This window comes from Gouania willdenowi, chromosome 3 (assembly GCF_900634775.1).
Source record: "Gouania willdenowi chromosome 3, fGouWil2.1, whole genome shotgun sequence".
NCBI lineage: Eukaryota > Metazoa > Chordata > Actinopteri > Blenniiformes > Gobiesocidae > Gouania > Gouania willdenowi.
In genome coordinates, this window is record NC_041046.1 from 42,864,540 (window position 1) to 42,880,173 (window position 15,634).

A 15,634-nucleotide genomic window follows, 5' to 3' on the forward strand; every position below is an offset into this window, starting at 1 on the left:
CTTGCCCAGGGTTAATCTCTTTTCTTCCTCCATATCTCAGTGACCTCTGACCTCTCCTCATCTCATTACAGCACTTTTCCACTACAGGAGCCACAAAGGTAACATTACATCCTGGAGTCCTCGTGTTAATATCTAGCTTCTAAAAATGTTCTTTCAGTCCAAACTTATGTCTGTTTTCTCCCTGTAGTGAATTAACAACATTTTTCAAGGACTTACAGCCAGAAATTGGTGAATTTAGAGTTAGTTTTTCAAATGTTTCTTGGTTTTACTTGTGAAATATTGCTGTTTTTCAAAGAGAGAAGAAATGCTGCGACAGTGTAATGATGACCACAGCTCTGTTACATCTCGTTCACACTAATTCACACGTTTCCGTCAAAGAGAAATGGTTTAATGACTAATAATAGATCTGTTCCTGTCAAACAGAAACCAAATCAACACCTAGAGCACATTTGACTTGCAGCTATTTCACTGGAAAATCATAATGATACAAAAATTACCCCAAAAACAGCAATCTCAATTCTTTATCGTGTTGTGTTTCAACAAATAAAGAAACTTAGAGAGGTTTATACCTCCCTGGGAATCTTTTTTTAGTCATTTTGTGTGTTTTTATTGTGTTTTGTGTGTTTATTATGTATATCATTGTGGTCTATTTGGTGTTTTTTGGTATAATTTATTGATTTTCCCATGTTTAGTTAGCTTAGCACGTAGCGACCAGTCCAACATGTTTGGTTAGCTTAGCATGTAGCAACAAGTTACACATGTTTGGTAAGTTTAGCACATAGCATTATGTTTCTTTGCAGCTCACACAGACTCAAGCAGGAAAAGTAGTATATTATTTCAATAAATCAGCATCATTTTGTTGTGCTTCCTTTCACGGGACGGTGGTGGGGGGGTGGCGTGGTAGTGTTTAGTTGTCAGAGCTAACCTTGAGCTAGCACACAGAGATAGAAACAGGACAACAGGGCTATACTTCTAACAGGACACACACTCCCGCTGGGCTTCAGGGATGGAAATCACTGGGTTAAATATGAAAATTCAATGATTGTAAACAAAACCAGGCTTTATAAATACTAATCATCCATGGATCAACAGCAGCTCCTTTCGACTGAATGTAAATGAGGATTTGGTCCAAGGTGAAGCAGTAATTCCTTGAGTTTTCATCTTTTCTTTGAGTTTTCCTTTATTCACACAAACACCTGTCTTGAGGTTTTCCTTTGGTCCAGACTTTTACTCATTTAAAGGACGAACTTTTACAACCTCTCACATCACTATCAGGTTTGATACACAAACATTGTATTGTATTGATTGTATCTGATCTGAGGATCACATGATCTACATTCATGTCAGCATTAGAATAATGCCCAATCAGAGCATTAGCGCATGAAAAAACATAGGTTTTGTGTGTTTTTGTTGTCATAATGTGTATTTTTCTTGTCCTGTTATGTATTGTTTCTAGTTTTGTATGCTTTTTGGTGTAACTGTGTGTATTTTTTTGTTCTTTTGTACATTTGTCTTTAATTTTTTTATTTCTATTGTAATTTTGTAAGCTTTATAGAGAAATCGTGCCTAATTTTGGTGTTGTTTTGTACATTTGTCTTTTCTTTTTGTGCGTTTATTGTAATTTTGTATGCTTATCGGTGTATTTGTCCTGTCCTTTCATGTATTTACTTGTGCTTTTGTGTAACTTTTGTAAGTTTGTATGTTTTATAGAGAAATTGTGTATTTTTGCTGTTGTTTTCTGTATTTTTCTGTCATTTTCTGTTTACTTTCAAGTCTGGTTTAAAATGATTAAAGTGGACAAACTTTCAGTTTTGATCAATGATTCAATCAGTGAGTAAAGACACAGTTTGTGTTCATTATTCTGTGTTTGATGGTGATAAAATGTTTTTTCTTTCTCTAAATTCACACCTGTCCTTTCTAGAGTGAGTCAGAGGCTGTTCTTTGGTTTCTGGAGCATCGCGAGCACGGAGCATGAAATAATAACATTAGGAAGAAGTGCTGGAAGGTGTTTGAGCGACTGTGCGTGCATCGATGAATAAAGCATTACATGGAAGTGTGAGCATCGCTCTGCAGGGAGACTCTCTCTACAAAAACACATGTCGCTTTGTGTTTTTGTGCGTTCTTGGAATCAGTTTGTGTCTTCTCAATGTTTTTGTGTGTTTTCAAGTCTTTTTCAGTGTTTATGTATTTTTCTTTGTTTTGTCATTTTGTGTATTTAAGTTGTAATTTTGAGGGTTTTTGAATATTCTGTGTTTCTATCATGGTCCTTTTTTAAAAAGCTTTTTATGTTTTTGTCATTTTTTTGTGTGTTTTTAGAGTTATTTTGAGTATTTTTCTTGGAGCTCTGTGTGTCATTTTGCGTGTTTTTGTCATTGTTTTTGTGTTTTTTCATGTCTTTTTGTGTGTCTTTGTATTTTCCTTTTTTTGTGTGTGTTTAAGGACTAATTTTGTGTATTTCTGTTGTCATTTTCAGTTTCTTGTTATTTTGTGTTTCTGTCATTGTCTTTTTCAACAGTTTTTGTCGCCTATTTGTGTGTTCTGTCATTTTTTGTGTGTTTTTAGAGTTATTTTTGTAGCTTTGTTGTTACTCTAGCTTTTCATTCAGGTGATTTGGGGGTTTTTTGTGTTTTTTAAGTAATTTAGTGTAATTCCATTGTCATTATGTGCATATCATGGGTTTTTTTTTTAAATTGCTGTAATTTCAACAAATTCAAACAATCAATGTCTCTGTTTTATTTAACTATACTATTTATCATATGAAATTTTATCTTATTTTATTGGTCATTGTTTATTCAAGATGTTTTCATTTTCTTATAAATAAAAATTATTAATTATTATATCCAAGTATGTCTCACAATATTGTACATTTATAAAGAACTCACAGTTTTGAATCTTCTTTTGTTATGTTTACATGACCCGTAAAGCTTTTCATTAAATCAGTTCTTTGTCCTAAAAGGTGCGTAATAATAAAATAAATGACACTGACCACCCAGAATAGTGTGCTGTGAGCCAGAGCCTGGTACTGTTCTATGGTGGAGAGAACGCTGAGGATCAAACAGGCCAGAACGATCAGGAACCTGTGAACACATAAAGGTAAACATCACATCTGGTTGTTTTTATTCAAAGCGTCTCAAAATGTAGTGAAGAAAAAAGAAAAAGCTTAAGAAGCTCCTTTATTCACTAAAGAGCGTTACCTCACATTTGTGTGGAGGTTAAAACTAATGTGACACAACGTGGAAAACAGTCAAGGACGATTCACTTCATTGTTAAAAAACACTGAGAACCTTTTTCACTGCAGCGTGTGAATGTAGAGCACTTACAAAAAACACACATTTTCTTTGACTTTGTGAAGGTCACCAACATTTTCTCTTCAGCTCAACGTAACGAGGAGGAAGAATAAAAAAAGAGCTTTAATTCCTCTGTAACATTATGTCACAGAATTAATTTGATTAGTTTGATGTGACAGAGGAGAACAGGAGGGAAACCAACAAATACACAGTTACTTTTCATTCCATAGCTTTCTTTTTAAAGACAACAATGGAGAAAATTTCCCCCTTTTTTCCTTCAATCCTGAAGTTTTTGAGTCATTCCTGAACTCCGACATTATTTAGGCCTTTTCTGTGAGCACATTTGATTCTCCATGAGCACAGAAAACAGACGGGAAACAGGCTTCTGAATATCTATCAATACACGTAACAAATATGTCCAATTTTGCTCATAATCTCGTTTAAAATCTTGCACCACGACACACTGGGAGGGGGTCCCCAGATGCCTTCAAGAAACAAGAAAAAAACATTTTTAAGGTGAATTGTGTACTAAATAGTTGTGACTATTTGATGGAGAAGTGTCAGAAATGGGAGTAATTTAGAAATGGGAGTAATTTAGCAAAACTACATTAAATAGAGCAAAAATATGGCAAGAAAAAGTGATAACAGGTCAAAATTTAACAAATTTAGTGTAGTTGCAGAAAAGGGTAAAAAGAAAAAGCAAAAATGGGCTTAAATTGTTTAAAAAAATATTCTTAGTTTCTTGAAGGCATCTGGCGACCTCCTCCTAGTGTCCCGTGACCCCAAGATAATGAGATTTCATCTGGATTTGTTTGTAAATAATAAAATAAATGATAATAAAGGCAGTATATTAGGATTTTTCTTACATTGTGTTTTATTTTAGTACTAGTTGATTCTGACCTGAAAATATTTAAAAGGAGGATGATTTTATCAGAGAAACACTTTCTTTAATACTGTATAATGTTTTAAACATTAAGTCAACAATAAACAGGAGTTTAAAGCTTTTTTCTGTGGCTTTGGAAGACGTTTTACTCTCAGCTTTTTATCCTCAGACGACCTTTAAGGACAAATCACATCCCACAGTTATTCACACGAGTGCAGCAGCAGTCACAACTATTTAGTACACAATTCACCTTCACAGTGACTTTTACGGCTTCTGCAGATAAAACTAAAGGCAACGTTCATTTTTTTTTTTTTTTATTTTTCAAAGGCACTTATCAAAACTTTTAAAGCCGAGCAATGATTACCGGTGAAGGAATCAGCCGTAACCATGGCAACGAATAACAAGGATGTTTTACATTGAAAGGTTTGAAGGATTTAGAGAGAAAAACATAAGAGGAAAGTGATTATATTTAATTGATAGGTGTGCGGTGTTTAAGTGAGGACACAATTATTCATCTTCTATACCAAACCCATGGCCTCTAAAGTAAATGCACAAAATGACAGTAATAATACACAAAATTACACACATTTCAGAAAAATACAAAAAATACAAAATACAAAAATACAAAAAAGAAAATTAAAAATACACAAAAATATAAACAAAATGAGAACAAAAGCACAGTACAAATACACAAAAATAAAATAAAATTATACAAAGTAAATGGACTAGATTCATATAGCGCCTTATAACCACACTGAAACAGTCTCAAAGCGCTTTACATATCAGCTCATTCACCCAATCACTGGGAGCAACTTAGGGTTCAGTGTCTTGCCCAAGGACACTTCAACACATAGTCAGGTACTGGGATCGAACCCCCAACCTCTTGATCAGAAGACGACCCTCTACCACCTGAGCCATGGTCGCCCAAAGTAACAAAAAGACTGCACAAAAAGACTCCAAAAACACACAAAATGATGACAAAAATTATACACAAAAGAGCACTAAAAATACACATAAATAACAGAAACATACACAAAAATACACTTAGGGGCTTCAAAACACACAAATTGACAATAAAAAAAAACCAAAAATCCATAAACACACAAAACAATAAAAATACACAAAAATGACTTCAAAAACACAAACAATGACAAAATAATACACAAAAGGATGATGAAAATATTCAAAGTGAAAACAAATGAATTCAAAAACACAATAATAAAAAAAAATACATAAAATGAAAAATAAATAAATAAACAAAACGAGCAGAAAAACACACAAAAGGACGATATAAATACACAACAATAAAAGACAAATATACAAAAAAGGACTCCAAAACACACAAAAGGATAATAAAATATACTAAAATAAGATAAAAATATACAAAAACACACAAAAACGACAATAAAAAAACACAAAAATACACGACAACAATACAATACAATAAATTGAGTAAAAATAAACAAAAAAGTCAAAAAAATGCACAAAGTGAAAACAAATTTAAAAAAGGATAAAGTCAGAGAAAAATAAACAATACGGAAAAAAAGACATCCAAAATAATACTGGGCATGAAGAGGCATTTGGAGTGTGTAATGTTCTGTGTGTGTTTGTGGAGCGAATTTCTCCCCAACGTGATATCTGTTCGACGTTCAACTTTGTCAACGGCTTCCAAATACTCCAAGTGTGTGCATCCGTTATTTTGGAGTAATTTGGTGATTTCAAAACTTTTATTTTCATGTTTTTTGATCATTCGCTGTTTGGACCGGAAGAACGTGACCCGGAAGTTATGACGGGACCCGGAAGTTATTGTCAGGCAATGGCCGAGGCTGTGCTGAGAGCGAACAGCGAAAAATGCAAGTTTCTCCACGGATACGGCATTATAAACGCTGATATTTTCACCACGTGCTATATAACTAAATCTGCACATTGGATGTACAGGCTGAACGTACACAAAGCCTTTTAAAGAGAGAGTTACGACAACGGAAGAGTTCCCGGAAGTTTCAAATAGTTCCAGTGGATCCGTTTTTATTTTCTCTGCACACGCATTTCAACAACCTGTGACAGAGTATGTGCATGCGGTGGGTAATGCGCGTGCATGTGTGAGAGAGAACCAATGAAGGACATGGAGAGAGTCCCACATGGCAGCCAGGACACACACACACACACACACACACACACACACACACACACACACACACACACACACACACACACACACACACACACACACACCCACACACACGGTATTTATAAAAAAATATACTAAACGAGTAAAGTAAAACAAAAAAACGAAACAATATTTATACAAAAAGTACACAAAACGACAACAGAATGCACAAAAATATACAAATAGACTCCAAAAATACACAACATAACAAACAAAACAAAACACAAAAATATTTATACACAAAAAAAAAGACCAAAATACACATAATGACTCCAAAAAAAAAAAAACATACATTAGATAAAAATACACTAAACAAAAAAATATAAAAATGAGTTAAAAAAACACATTTATCATGTTCATGTCCCATAAAATTAAACCAGGGAAATTGCAGTCACTATTTTACTTTGCACCCACAAATAAACCCTTTATAACACTACAGAGTACAGAGTAAGTACACCTCTATGTACATCCAACCTGCAAACACATACTCATTTGGCCATAATTGACTACTCTACTTAAGCTCCTCCCACAATATGAATACATACACTGTACTAGTTTTATCTAATGTTCAAACATCAGTATAAGGTCTAAACGTTCAGTAGAGACTAATAGTTTAAAGCAGCAGTGACGCAGAATGTAAAATAAATACAGATTTAAAACATAAACCTCAGATATTCACAGTGATGGAAACAATGTTCATGGATCTCCAGTTAGTGTCTGTAGCAGGAACATCTTATCATCACACACGCACACACACACACGCACACGCACACACACAGATATGTTTATCTGTTCAGATTTCAGCTGAGGCCATAGTTTGAACCAACATATTTTAATCACACGTGTCAGGACACGTTGGGTTTATGTGACGTATGTTATAACACACTAATGTTACACCTTTTATTTAAGTTTCAAACTAATACAAACCCAAGGCCTCCGATTGTCAATGATCAGAGAAAGAATTCACGTTCTGAGATTTAAAAAAAAAAAAAAAAACAATCTAAACTTTTTTTCTCTTCATTTAAAATTAGGCCCCAATTTACCAGTGAAATGCCTCACATGCATGTTTTAGGTGAGGATGAGTTCATTGAAAATGAAAGGGAAATATTTCTATAACAGAAAGAATATCTTCACTGAGCTGTTTTGGGACAATTTTACACATTTCCACTGCAAAAATACACAAAATGAACAAAACAATACACAAAAATATACATTAAAAAAGAATTAACAAAAATAAAATATTCAAATATAATTCACAAAAAATTTATATAATTCACAAAAAATAAATATTAAAATAGAATTCACATAAATTAAAAATATTAAAATATAAATCAAAAAAATAAAAATATTGAAATAGGATTCAAAAATTATAATATAAAACTTTAATTCACAAAAAAAGTGATTCCCAAAAAATTAAAACAAATAAAAATAAAAATGTTTCACAAAATATAACACAATTACAACTCACAAAATAAATAATAATTCACAAAATATCATGTAAAAATTTAATTCAAAAACACAATGTATAATTAAAGCTGCAAGCAGCGATGAACGTGCCCTCACAACCACACGCATGTTGGGACGTGTCACACGTTGAGGTGTTGCACGTCGGGGTGTGGCAGAAATTTTATAGTGTTGAGACGTAGCTGAACATTTTCAACGATTATATCACAAACTGTGCAAATATAATGTCTATGATTTCCTTTAGAAATAATGTTTTAACGGTATCATTGCATCCCACATATCTACAGGCTTGTTTGTATTGGAGAATCATTAGGACACTCGTTAAAATGTTTAATAATCCATGGTTTTTCTCTCATCCTCCTGGGCACCTTTAGCTCGAGAAACATGACATTTCACTCATTTGTAGCCTTAAGCCTCGTGATTCTCCAGCACAAACAATATCATCTAATATATTCCAATGCTTCATAATGGGTGGGTGGGGCGTGGGGGTGCGGCTCTCCATAGATTGGATTGAACATTGAAGCATTGGTTCTACTGTGGAGGTAGGACTGGTGACATCATCACTGTAGAGGTAGGAACAATGTTCCAAAATGGGTGGGGCGTGGAAGTGGGCTCTCCAGTGATTGGCTCTGGCGCACACGTGGCTACGAAGTGCAGTGATTAGCAGTTCTACCTCTACAGTGATGATGTCATCAGTTATGTTGTCATCAGTGATGATGTCATCAGTGAATTGAGTGACTTCTACAGAATTTCATAGCTGTAAGTGAAACTCACTGTATTAGCCCCCATTGAATCATTTTGCCATTCACAAGTGCAATTCCCCCAAAATGTCACATTTTTCACCAGTCCTTATATGTGATCACTTTTTTATAAGAATAATAATAAAAATGAGGTGCATAACCAGTAGGGTCCTACGCATCGTTGTTGCTCGGGCCCAAATTATAATTCACAAAAATAAAAACGTTAAAATAGAATTCACAAAACACAAAACACAAAAATTAAAAAAAATTAAACACAAAATGGCAAGAAAAATAGACTAAAATGATGTGTTTTAACCAAAATGCTAAATACCCTTCATTGAATTCTTTGAGTGTGTGTGTGTGTGTGTTTTCAGAGTGTGTAGAAACTGTAGGATGAGTGGAACAAAGAGGATGTCACAAATGACCTCATTGTGTAAGTGTGTTATCATAAAAAGTCCCCAAATGTCGATATATCAGAGACACACACACATATGCTCGTTAGTGTTATGTAAATGAGACGATAGAGATAAACACTGAGAACTGGGACGAGGCTTAATTTGTATCGTTTGAAACAGAAACTGTGACAGAAGGCGTTAAAAGAAAGATCAAAAGCACTGAGTCACACAATCCCAGTCCTCCTATTTACTATTTACTATGCTAATGCTAATGCTAATGTCTTCTGCTGCTGCTGGAGCTTCACATAGTTCAGTGCATTAGAGCAGACAGTTAACACATAAACACACACAGACACTGTTAACGTCTCGCTATCATTAAAAACACTGATCAATCATTAAACCTTCAGCATGTTTTTATTTCTCTGACATTCAGTTTCACTTCCTGCTCTACATCTGTGCAACATCTGGAAATAGTGTAACAAACAGTCGACTACGTATGTCAAGTTTCACTCATAAATAATATGTCTATGACAAGAACTAAATCCTCACTGAAATGTTTTGAGACCATGTCACAGATTATCACTACAAAAATACACTAAATTAGCACAAAAGTATGCAAAAACACTCCAAAAAAAATTGCACAAGACAACTAGAAAAATACACAAGAATAAATCGAAAAATACACAAACTATTCTGAAAATATAAAAATAGAATTCACAAAAAAAGTAGAATGCACCAAAATAGAATTCACAAAAATATAACATTAAAAATGAATAATGAAAAATAAAAATAACAACAAAAAGCACACAATGTGTCTCTAAAAACAAAACAAAAACATTGAAAGATTGAATAATTCAAAATGACAAGACAAATATAACACATTTAAAACACAAATAATACACATCAAAATGTTATGCACAACAAATTATGATGAAAATATAAAAATAGAGTTCACAAAAATAATATATAGTGTTTCCTCGCCATCATCTTTCCTTACTCAGACATTATTACAGGTTATTATCATAGCAAACATTATTAATATGGTTAATGGAGGTAAAGCTTATCAGATAAAGACAAAGTTTAGGCCTCAAAGATCATTAAATCAAAGATAGTTTGCTCAAAAATGTTTTTTGTCATCGTGAGAGAAGTTTTGAGCAATGCATTGTGGGATGTGTCCATCACAAGTAAAAACTCCACAGTTTGAGACCCATCATGTAAAGAGTGTCAGTGTCAGAATTACATTTCTGCTTGATTTTGTAAATAAGTAAAATAAAATAGAAATATTTCCATTTCAGGAAGTGAACTACATATTTTCTGTGTAAAATCAGAGGCTCTACTGCGTTAAATCCTCGTCACACTCTGTCTCTCAGATTTAAAAAAACGTCAACAAACTGAGACGAGTGGAGCCGACACGACGTGGAAATGGATTTTATTTTCATTCAAGAGCAAAAATGTTGCAAAAAGAAGAAACATCAAAGCAGATGAAACTGGTTTTAGAAACACGTTGTTCTACGTTCATGGTTTAAGGAATTAAATCATACTGAAGTGTATCTGCATGTGGAAACGCACGTTTTCTAACAAAATGACCTCCCAAAGGTCTCAGTAAATGTTCAAATGTCACAATTTTTCCCTTCATGTTTCTTATTCTCCACTAAATCAAACTATGTTATTCTGTGACAGACAGAAATAGGAGAAAGAAAGACTTTAGTGTGTGTGTGAACCTTTAATAGATGCTCCTTTGGGCTTTAATTATAAATGCTAATGTCGCTAACAGAAGATCAATAAGCCGTGTGAAGCAAGGGCGACTTCAAAATAAAAGGTTTTCAATTACAAAAAATAAACAGATTATTTCAGTGAAAATATATTTACATTTGTCGTTTTTTTTTTTATCTTAACTTGGTTTACTTTATTTATAATTTAATCTATAATCGCTTCTGTTGATATTATTTTTGATATGCGCTCAAAAAAGTTTAGTCCCCTTTGTTCCAATCCCCTAAAGCAGATGTTCTCAACCTTGGAGTCAGGACTCCATTTGGGGTCGCGAGACACTGGGAGGAGGGCACCAGATGCCTTCAAGAAACTAAGAATATTTTTGGAACAATTTGAGCCCATTTTTGCTTATTTTTACCCTTTTTCTGCAAATACACCAAACTTGCCATATTTTAACCTGTTTATCACTTTTTCTTGCCATATTTTTGCTCCTTTTAATGCAGTTTTGCTACTTTACTCCCATTTCTGACTCTTCTACATCACATGTTCAGCACTTATAAAGCCTTTCCACCACTTTACCACCTAATGTCACATATGTTGACCCATTATTGTCACTTTTAACCTCTTTTCATCATATTTCATGATTATTTTTTGCCAATTTAACCACATTATGCAAATTATTTTCTAATTTAAACTAACTGTTCCTACTTTTAAAATGTTAAACTTATTACCTTAACCATCCTCCCCTAAATTCTGCTACTTTTAAGCCAATATTTACCACTTTTTTTGTCCATTTTTGTCCACTCTAATTTGCAATTTTTAACCAATTTTCTGTGGTTTTTAAAATCCCATTTCACCACTTTTTTCACCATTTTTGGTCACTTTTAATACATTTTATTAGTGATTAATCTTTAAGATGACTATAATAATAACAGTGGATATTATTCAGATGAATAAATAAATGTGGCTATCACAGATTCATAGAACAATAGACCATCATTTTACTGACTTTATGGATTCATGCACAATTCATACTCACTCATACGAGGCAATGTGCGTAAAGTGCCTTGCTCAAGGACACAACGACACTGACTATTAGAGCTGGATTTGAACCCCAACCCTCCGGTTACTGGACAACCCACTCTACCACTGAGTGTTATAGATTTGATGTTTGTTTTTTACAGATTTTCCTTTAGAACAAACTCACCCTCAACTCTTCAGATGAAGCTGCGACGTAAGTCAATGAACATGAACCATTAAATCCATGTTTACCACAGGAGGAGCAGTGGAAGGACACGTCAATTTAGTTTGGTTTTTTTTCATCTAAAAACTTAAATAAATTTCAATATCATTCGACAGTGAAAATAATTTCCATTAAAGTTGTTTTGTCATTTATTTGTGAGTCAAATATTGTGACAGTTGGTGGTCGCGGATCATTGACACATACCAATATATGAAGGGAGCCTAGTACTCCGTATGTACCAGGGGGGCCTATTTTTTTCCTCCGTTGATGCTTGTTGAAACGGGCTGTAATTTGATATTCTATGAGCGGATGTCAGCGTGGAGACGTTCCACGGGCCTGGTTAGAGTTCATCTGAACTTGTTTCATCTCCCTCCTGATGTTATATTTTCAGTTCATGTTCGAATCAAGATCATTTCTATCATCATTTTATGTGTTTTGTTGTTTGTCAGTTCTTTTTATTATTTAGTATATTTCCTCTTATTTTGTGTGTCTGTGTGTGTTGGCATTATTTAAATGATTTATTCTCTCTCAGTGTGTGTTTTTTTCTTATTTAGTGTATGTTTGTCATGTTTTGTGTTGCTGGTTATGGCAAGTAGTTTTCTCCCTTAGTGTGTGTTTTTGGTGTTATTTTGTGTATGTTGTTGTTCCTCTGTTTAATATTCAGTGTGATTATCTTTTTAACTAAAATTAACATAAAACTCCATATTTTTAATGCTTTTTTACAAATTTCCTCTCTCTATCCCAAGTACCCACTGTAGTGCCATCGCGTACACGTACCCCCATTTGAGAAACACTGCACTACATGAATAAAGCTCCTTCAAAATAAAAGCACAGGGCAGAGTTTGAGATCATGTGATCAAACAGTGATTCTGTTTGAGTCACTGGCACACACACACACACACACACACACACACACACACACACAGAACCAAGTTTAGCCTCCTGCTATCAGTGTGCTATGGAAGGTCATAACATACATTCCTCAGCCTGCGTCACTCTGCAACAACAACGCACAACATCTGTCTCACACACACACACCTCTATTGTACACTTTTTATATCTAAATAAATATAAAATTACCCGAAAAACACATGAAATTAAGGGAAGTTTCACAAAATTACTCCAAACACCCACAAGACAATGAGAAAAAAATATACAGAAAATACTGAATACACAAAACGAAAACATAAATACAAATAAAGATTAAGATTAAAGACAGAAAATTACTCCAAGATTCCACAAGACAACTGGAAAATATACTGAAAAATACAAAATTAACAAAAAGACAACATAAATATACACAATTACCCCCCTAGAAAATAAACAAAATAATACAAAAACCCCCAAGATGACTCAAAAAATACACAAAAAAACTAAATATACAAAATGACAATGGAAATACAAATAAAGACTTATAACACACAGAATGACAACAAAAATGTACAAAAATGGCAAAATTACTCCAAAATCCAAATAACTCTTGTGTTAATGCTTAGATTGGTCATTATTGTAATGCTGACATCAATGTTAATCACGTGACCCTCAAATCAGATACAATCACATTTTTGGCCACTCCCCCTTTGATAAAAGTTGCAAATCTCTCACTTTAATCAACCTTTCTTCATTAATACCAGTTTAAACCATCTTATAATGCCATATTTGATCTTTAGAAGATTACTATGAACTAAAACTATTGATATTAATTTGATCGTCATTTAGTGAGAAATACCAGTTTAATCCAGTCTAAAATAATCCATATTTATTATTATTGAGTAATGTAAAGGAGTATAATAATGAATGCTATGTTTAGTGAGGAATCCCAGTATAAATCATTCTATATCCCAGCTATAAACCAGTATAAATGAGTACAGAGGGTTTTCATCGGCGCGTCATCACCGTGTCATCTTTGAACCAATTTCTATGGTTTTTGAAATCCCATTCCACCACCTTTTAACTCATTTTATTTCTGATTAAAACAAGGATTTTTATCTTTATCATGACTCTACACTATAGTGGCTTTTCACGACTACATTGGAGGTACTCAGCAGGTTTTTGGCTGTACCTATCAGTCAGACCATAAAAAACATTTGGAGTTTTATAGACTGCCAAAAGTTGAAACAAATCAGGAGAACAATGTCAAAAGTGATCAGAAAAAAGGAGGTGCTTGTGGCTAGCTAAGCTAAACCAGGATCTACGAGGCAAAAATCTGGACAACATCCAATATTTGTTGTAGTTAATTGTTGGTAGCAGCTACTCCTGAATATGCATAAGTAGGCCTCAAAACAGCCTGTTTTAGAACTGCTCAGAAAGTCACTTTTCAGAGGCTAAAACTCTGGAAAACAGGAGAGTTAGGGAAAATAAACCTTAAATACTATGTTTTTGGGGTTCTTACAACAAATGAGTGATGAAAAATAGCAAAAATAGGACCTTTATTAAAATTCCATTTAATAGCCTGTTACAGTAGCAACACAGTTGTTAAAATGTAGAGCTATGTATTTCTCATTGTATTCCAGGTAAAAGCTCTGACCTTTATTTAAAGGATGACCCAGAGTGGGTTAGGGTTAAAACCAGCTAGTTGACCATATGAGGATATGCAATAGACAGAAGACTCTCCGGGTCGTCATTGGTCCATGACGAGGAGCCAACTCATAAATCTGAAACACCATCAAATCTCAACTTTTCCAAATATTGTGACCAAGTCCTTCCCTGGATGTCTTTGCATCTATAACACATTTTTTAGGAGCTTTTCTGTGTTTCGGTCATTTATCCATCGCAGTGTTTACCTTCAAGTGCCTCCAATATGGCCACGTATCAGAGTTTCTGCCCAGAACGTGACGAAGGTGAAAACCCTCTATAAACTAGTCTAAAGTGATGATTAGTGAGGCTAATGTTGCTAATCTTTATTAAAGCAGACTTAGTTTCCTCTTTATCTTTAACCAATCAGAGCAGGATTAGGTTAGCAGTATTTGATGATGAACTCACACAGTGAAGTGATAGACGAAACACTTCCATCCCGTCGGTCTCTCCAGGAAGTTGTAAACGCGCCCCTGGATGAAGGCGCGTGTCAGAGTCGGTTTGTTGATCCCGGTGCTGTAGACGGACATCCGGGCATTAGCCAGGTACGCAGGGTGGTGAGAAAGATAAGGGTGGGGGGCCACCGGGGGAGACCCGGGACTCTGAGAGCTGAACCCTGACAGCTCTACAGATGGAGGTCCTTCACCAGGAGCAGACATGGTACTACTGACTGAGTGTGTGTGTGTGTGTGTGTGTGTCACTGACAGAGTGGGAGGAGGGAGCTCAGCTCATACTGGAACCAGAGCTGGCAAAAGTACTCGTCTTCAGAACTCAAGTAAAAGTAGAGATACTGAATAATAAATGACTCTGGTAAAAGTTGTTCCCTTACTTGAGTAAAAGTAAACAAGTACATGGTACTAAATGTCCTTAAAGGTATAGTGGACGGTGTTATTTGGCTTCTAGTTCCGTGTGGATCATCTAGACTATTGGTCCTCCTAGTTGTCAATCATTCTGTGATATATTTATGCAAGGACGTCGTACGTACTTGTGCCCGGTGCGCACCACGTCCTTTGAAAATAGATTTTCACTTACCGGTGGCAAGTCTGATATAGGTGGGGAAAGTGCGGATGTTTTTTTTTTTTTTTTTTTAAAGGTAAACTTGCATCAGCGATGCCGACTCCAACTTGTAAACAGAGCTGTGCACGAGGAAAACTGGGCTCGCGCACGTAGG

At 34.6% G+C, this 15,634-nt stretch overlaps 1 protein-coding gene across 1 annotated transcript in view; it reads right to left on the bottom strand.

The window, feature by feature from the left end:
• kcnq1.1 (potassium voltage-gated channel, KQT-like subfamily, member 1.1) overlaps nucleotides 1–15,122 on the bottom strand; it is a 67,930-nt gene extending 52,808 nt beyond the window's left edge. Inside the window, exons 1-2 of the mRNA XM_028474439.1 lie at nucleotides 14,872–15,122; nucleotides 2,965–3,077 (exon numbers count right to left, since the gene is read on the bottom strand). Of these exons, the coding sequence (XP_028330240.1) occupies nucleotides 2,965–3,077; nucleotides 14,872–15,122 (364 nt within the window). The remainder of the gene's footprint in view (nucleotides 1–2,964; nucleotides 3,078–14,871) is intronic.
• Between the last annotated feature and the right edge of the window lie 512 nt (nucleotides 15,123–15,634).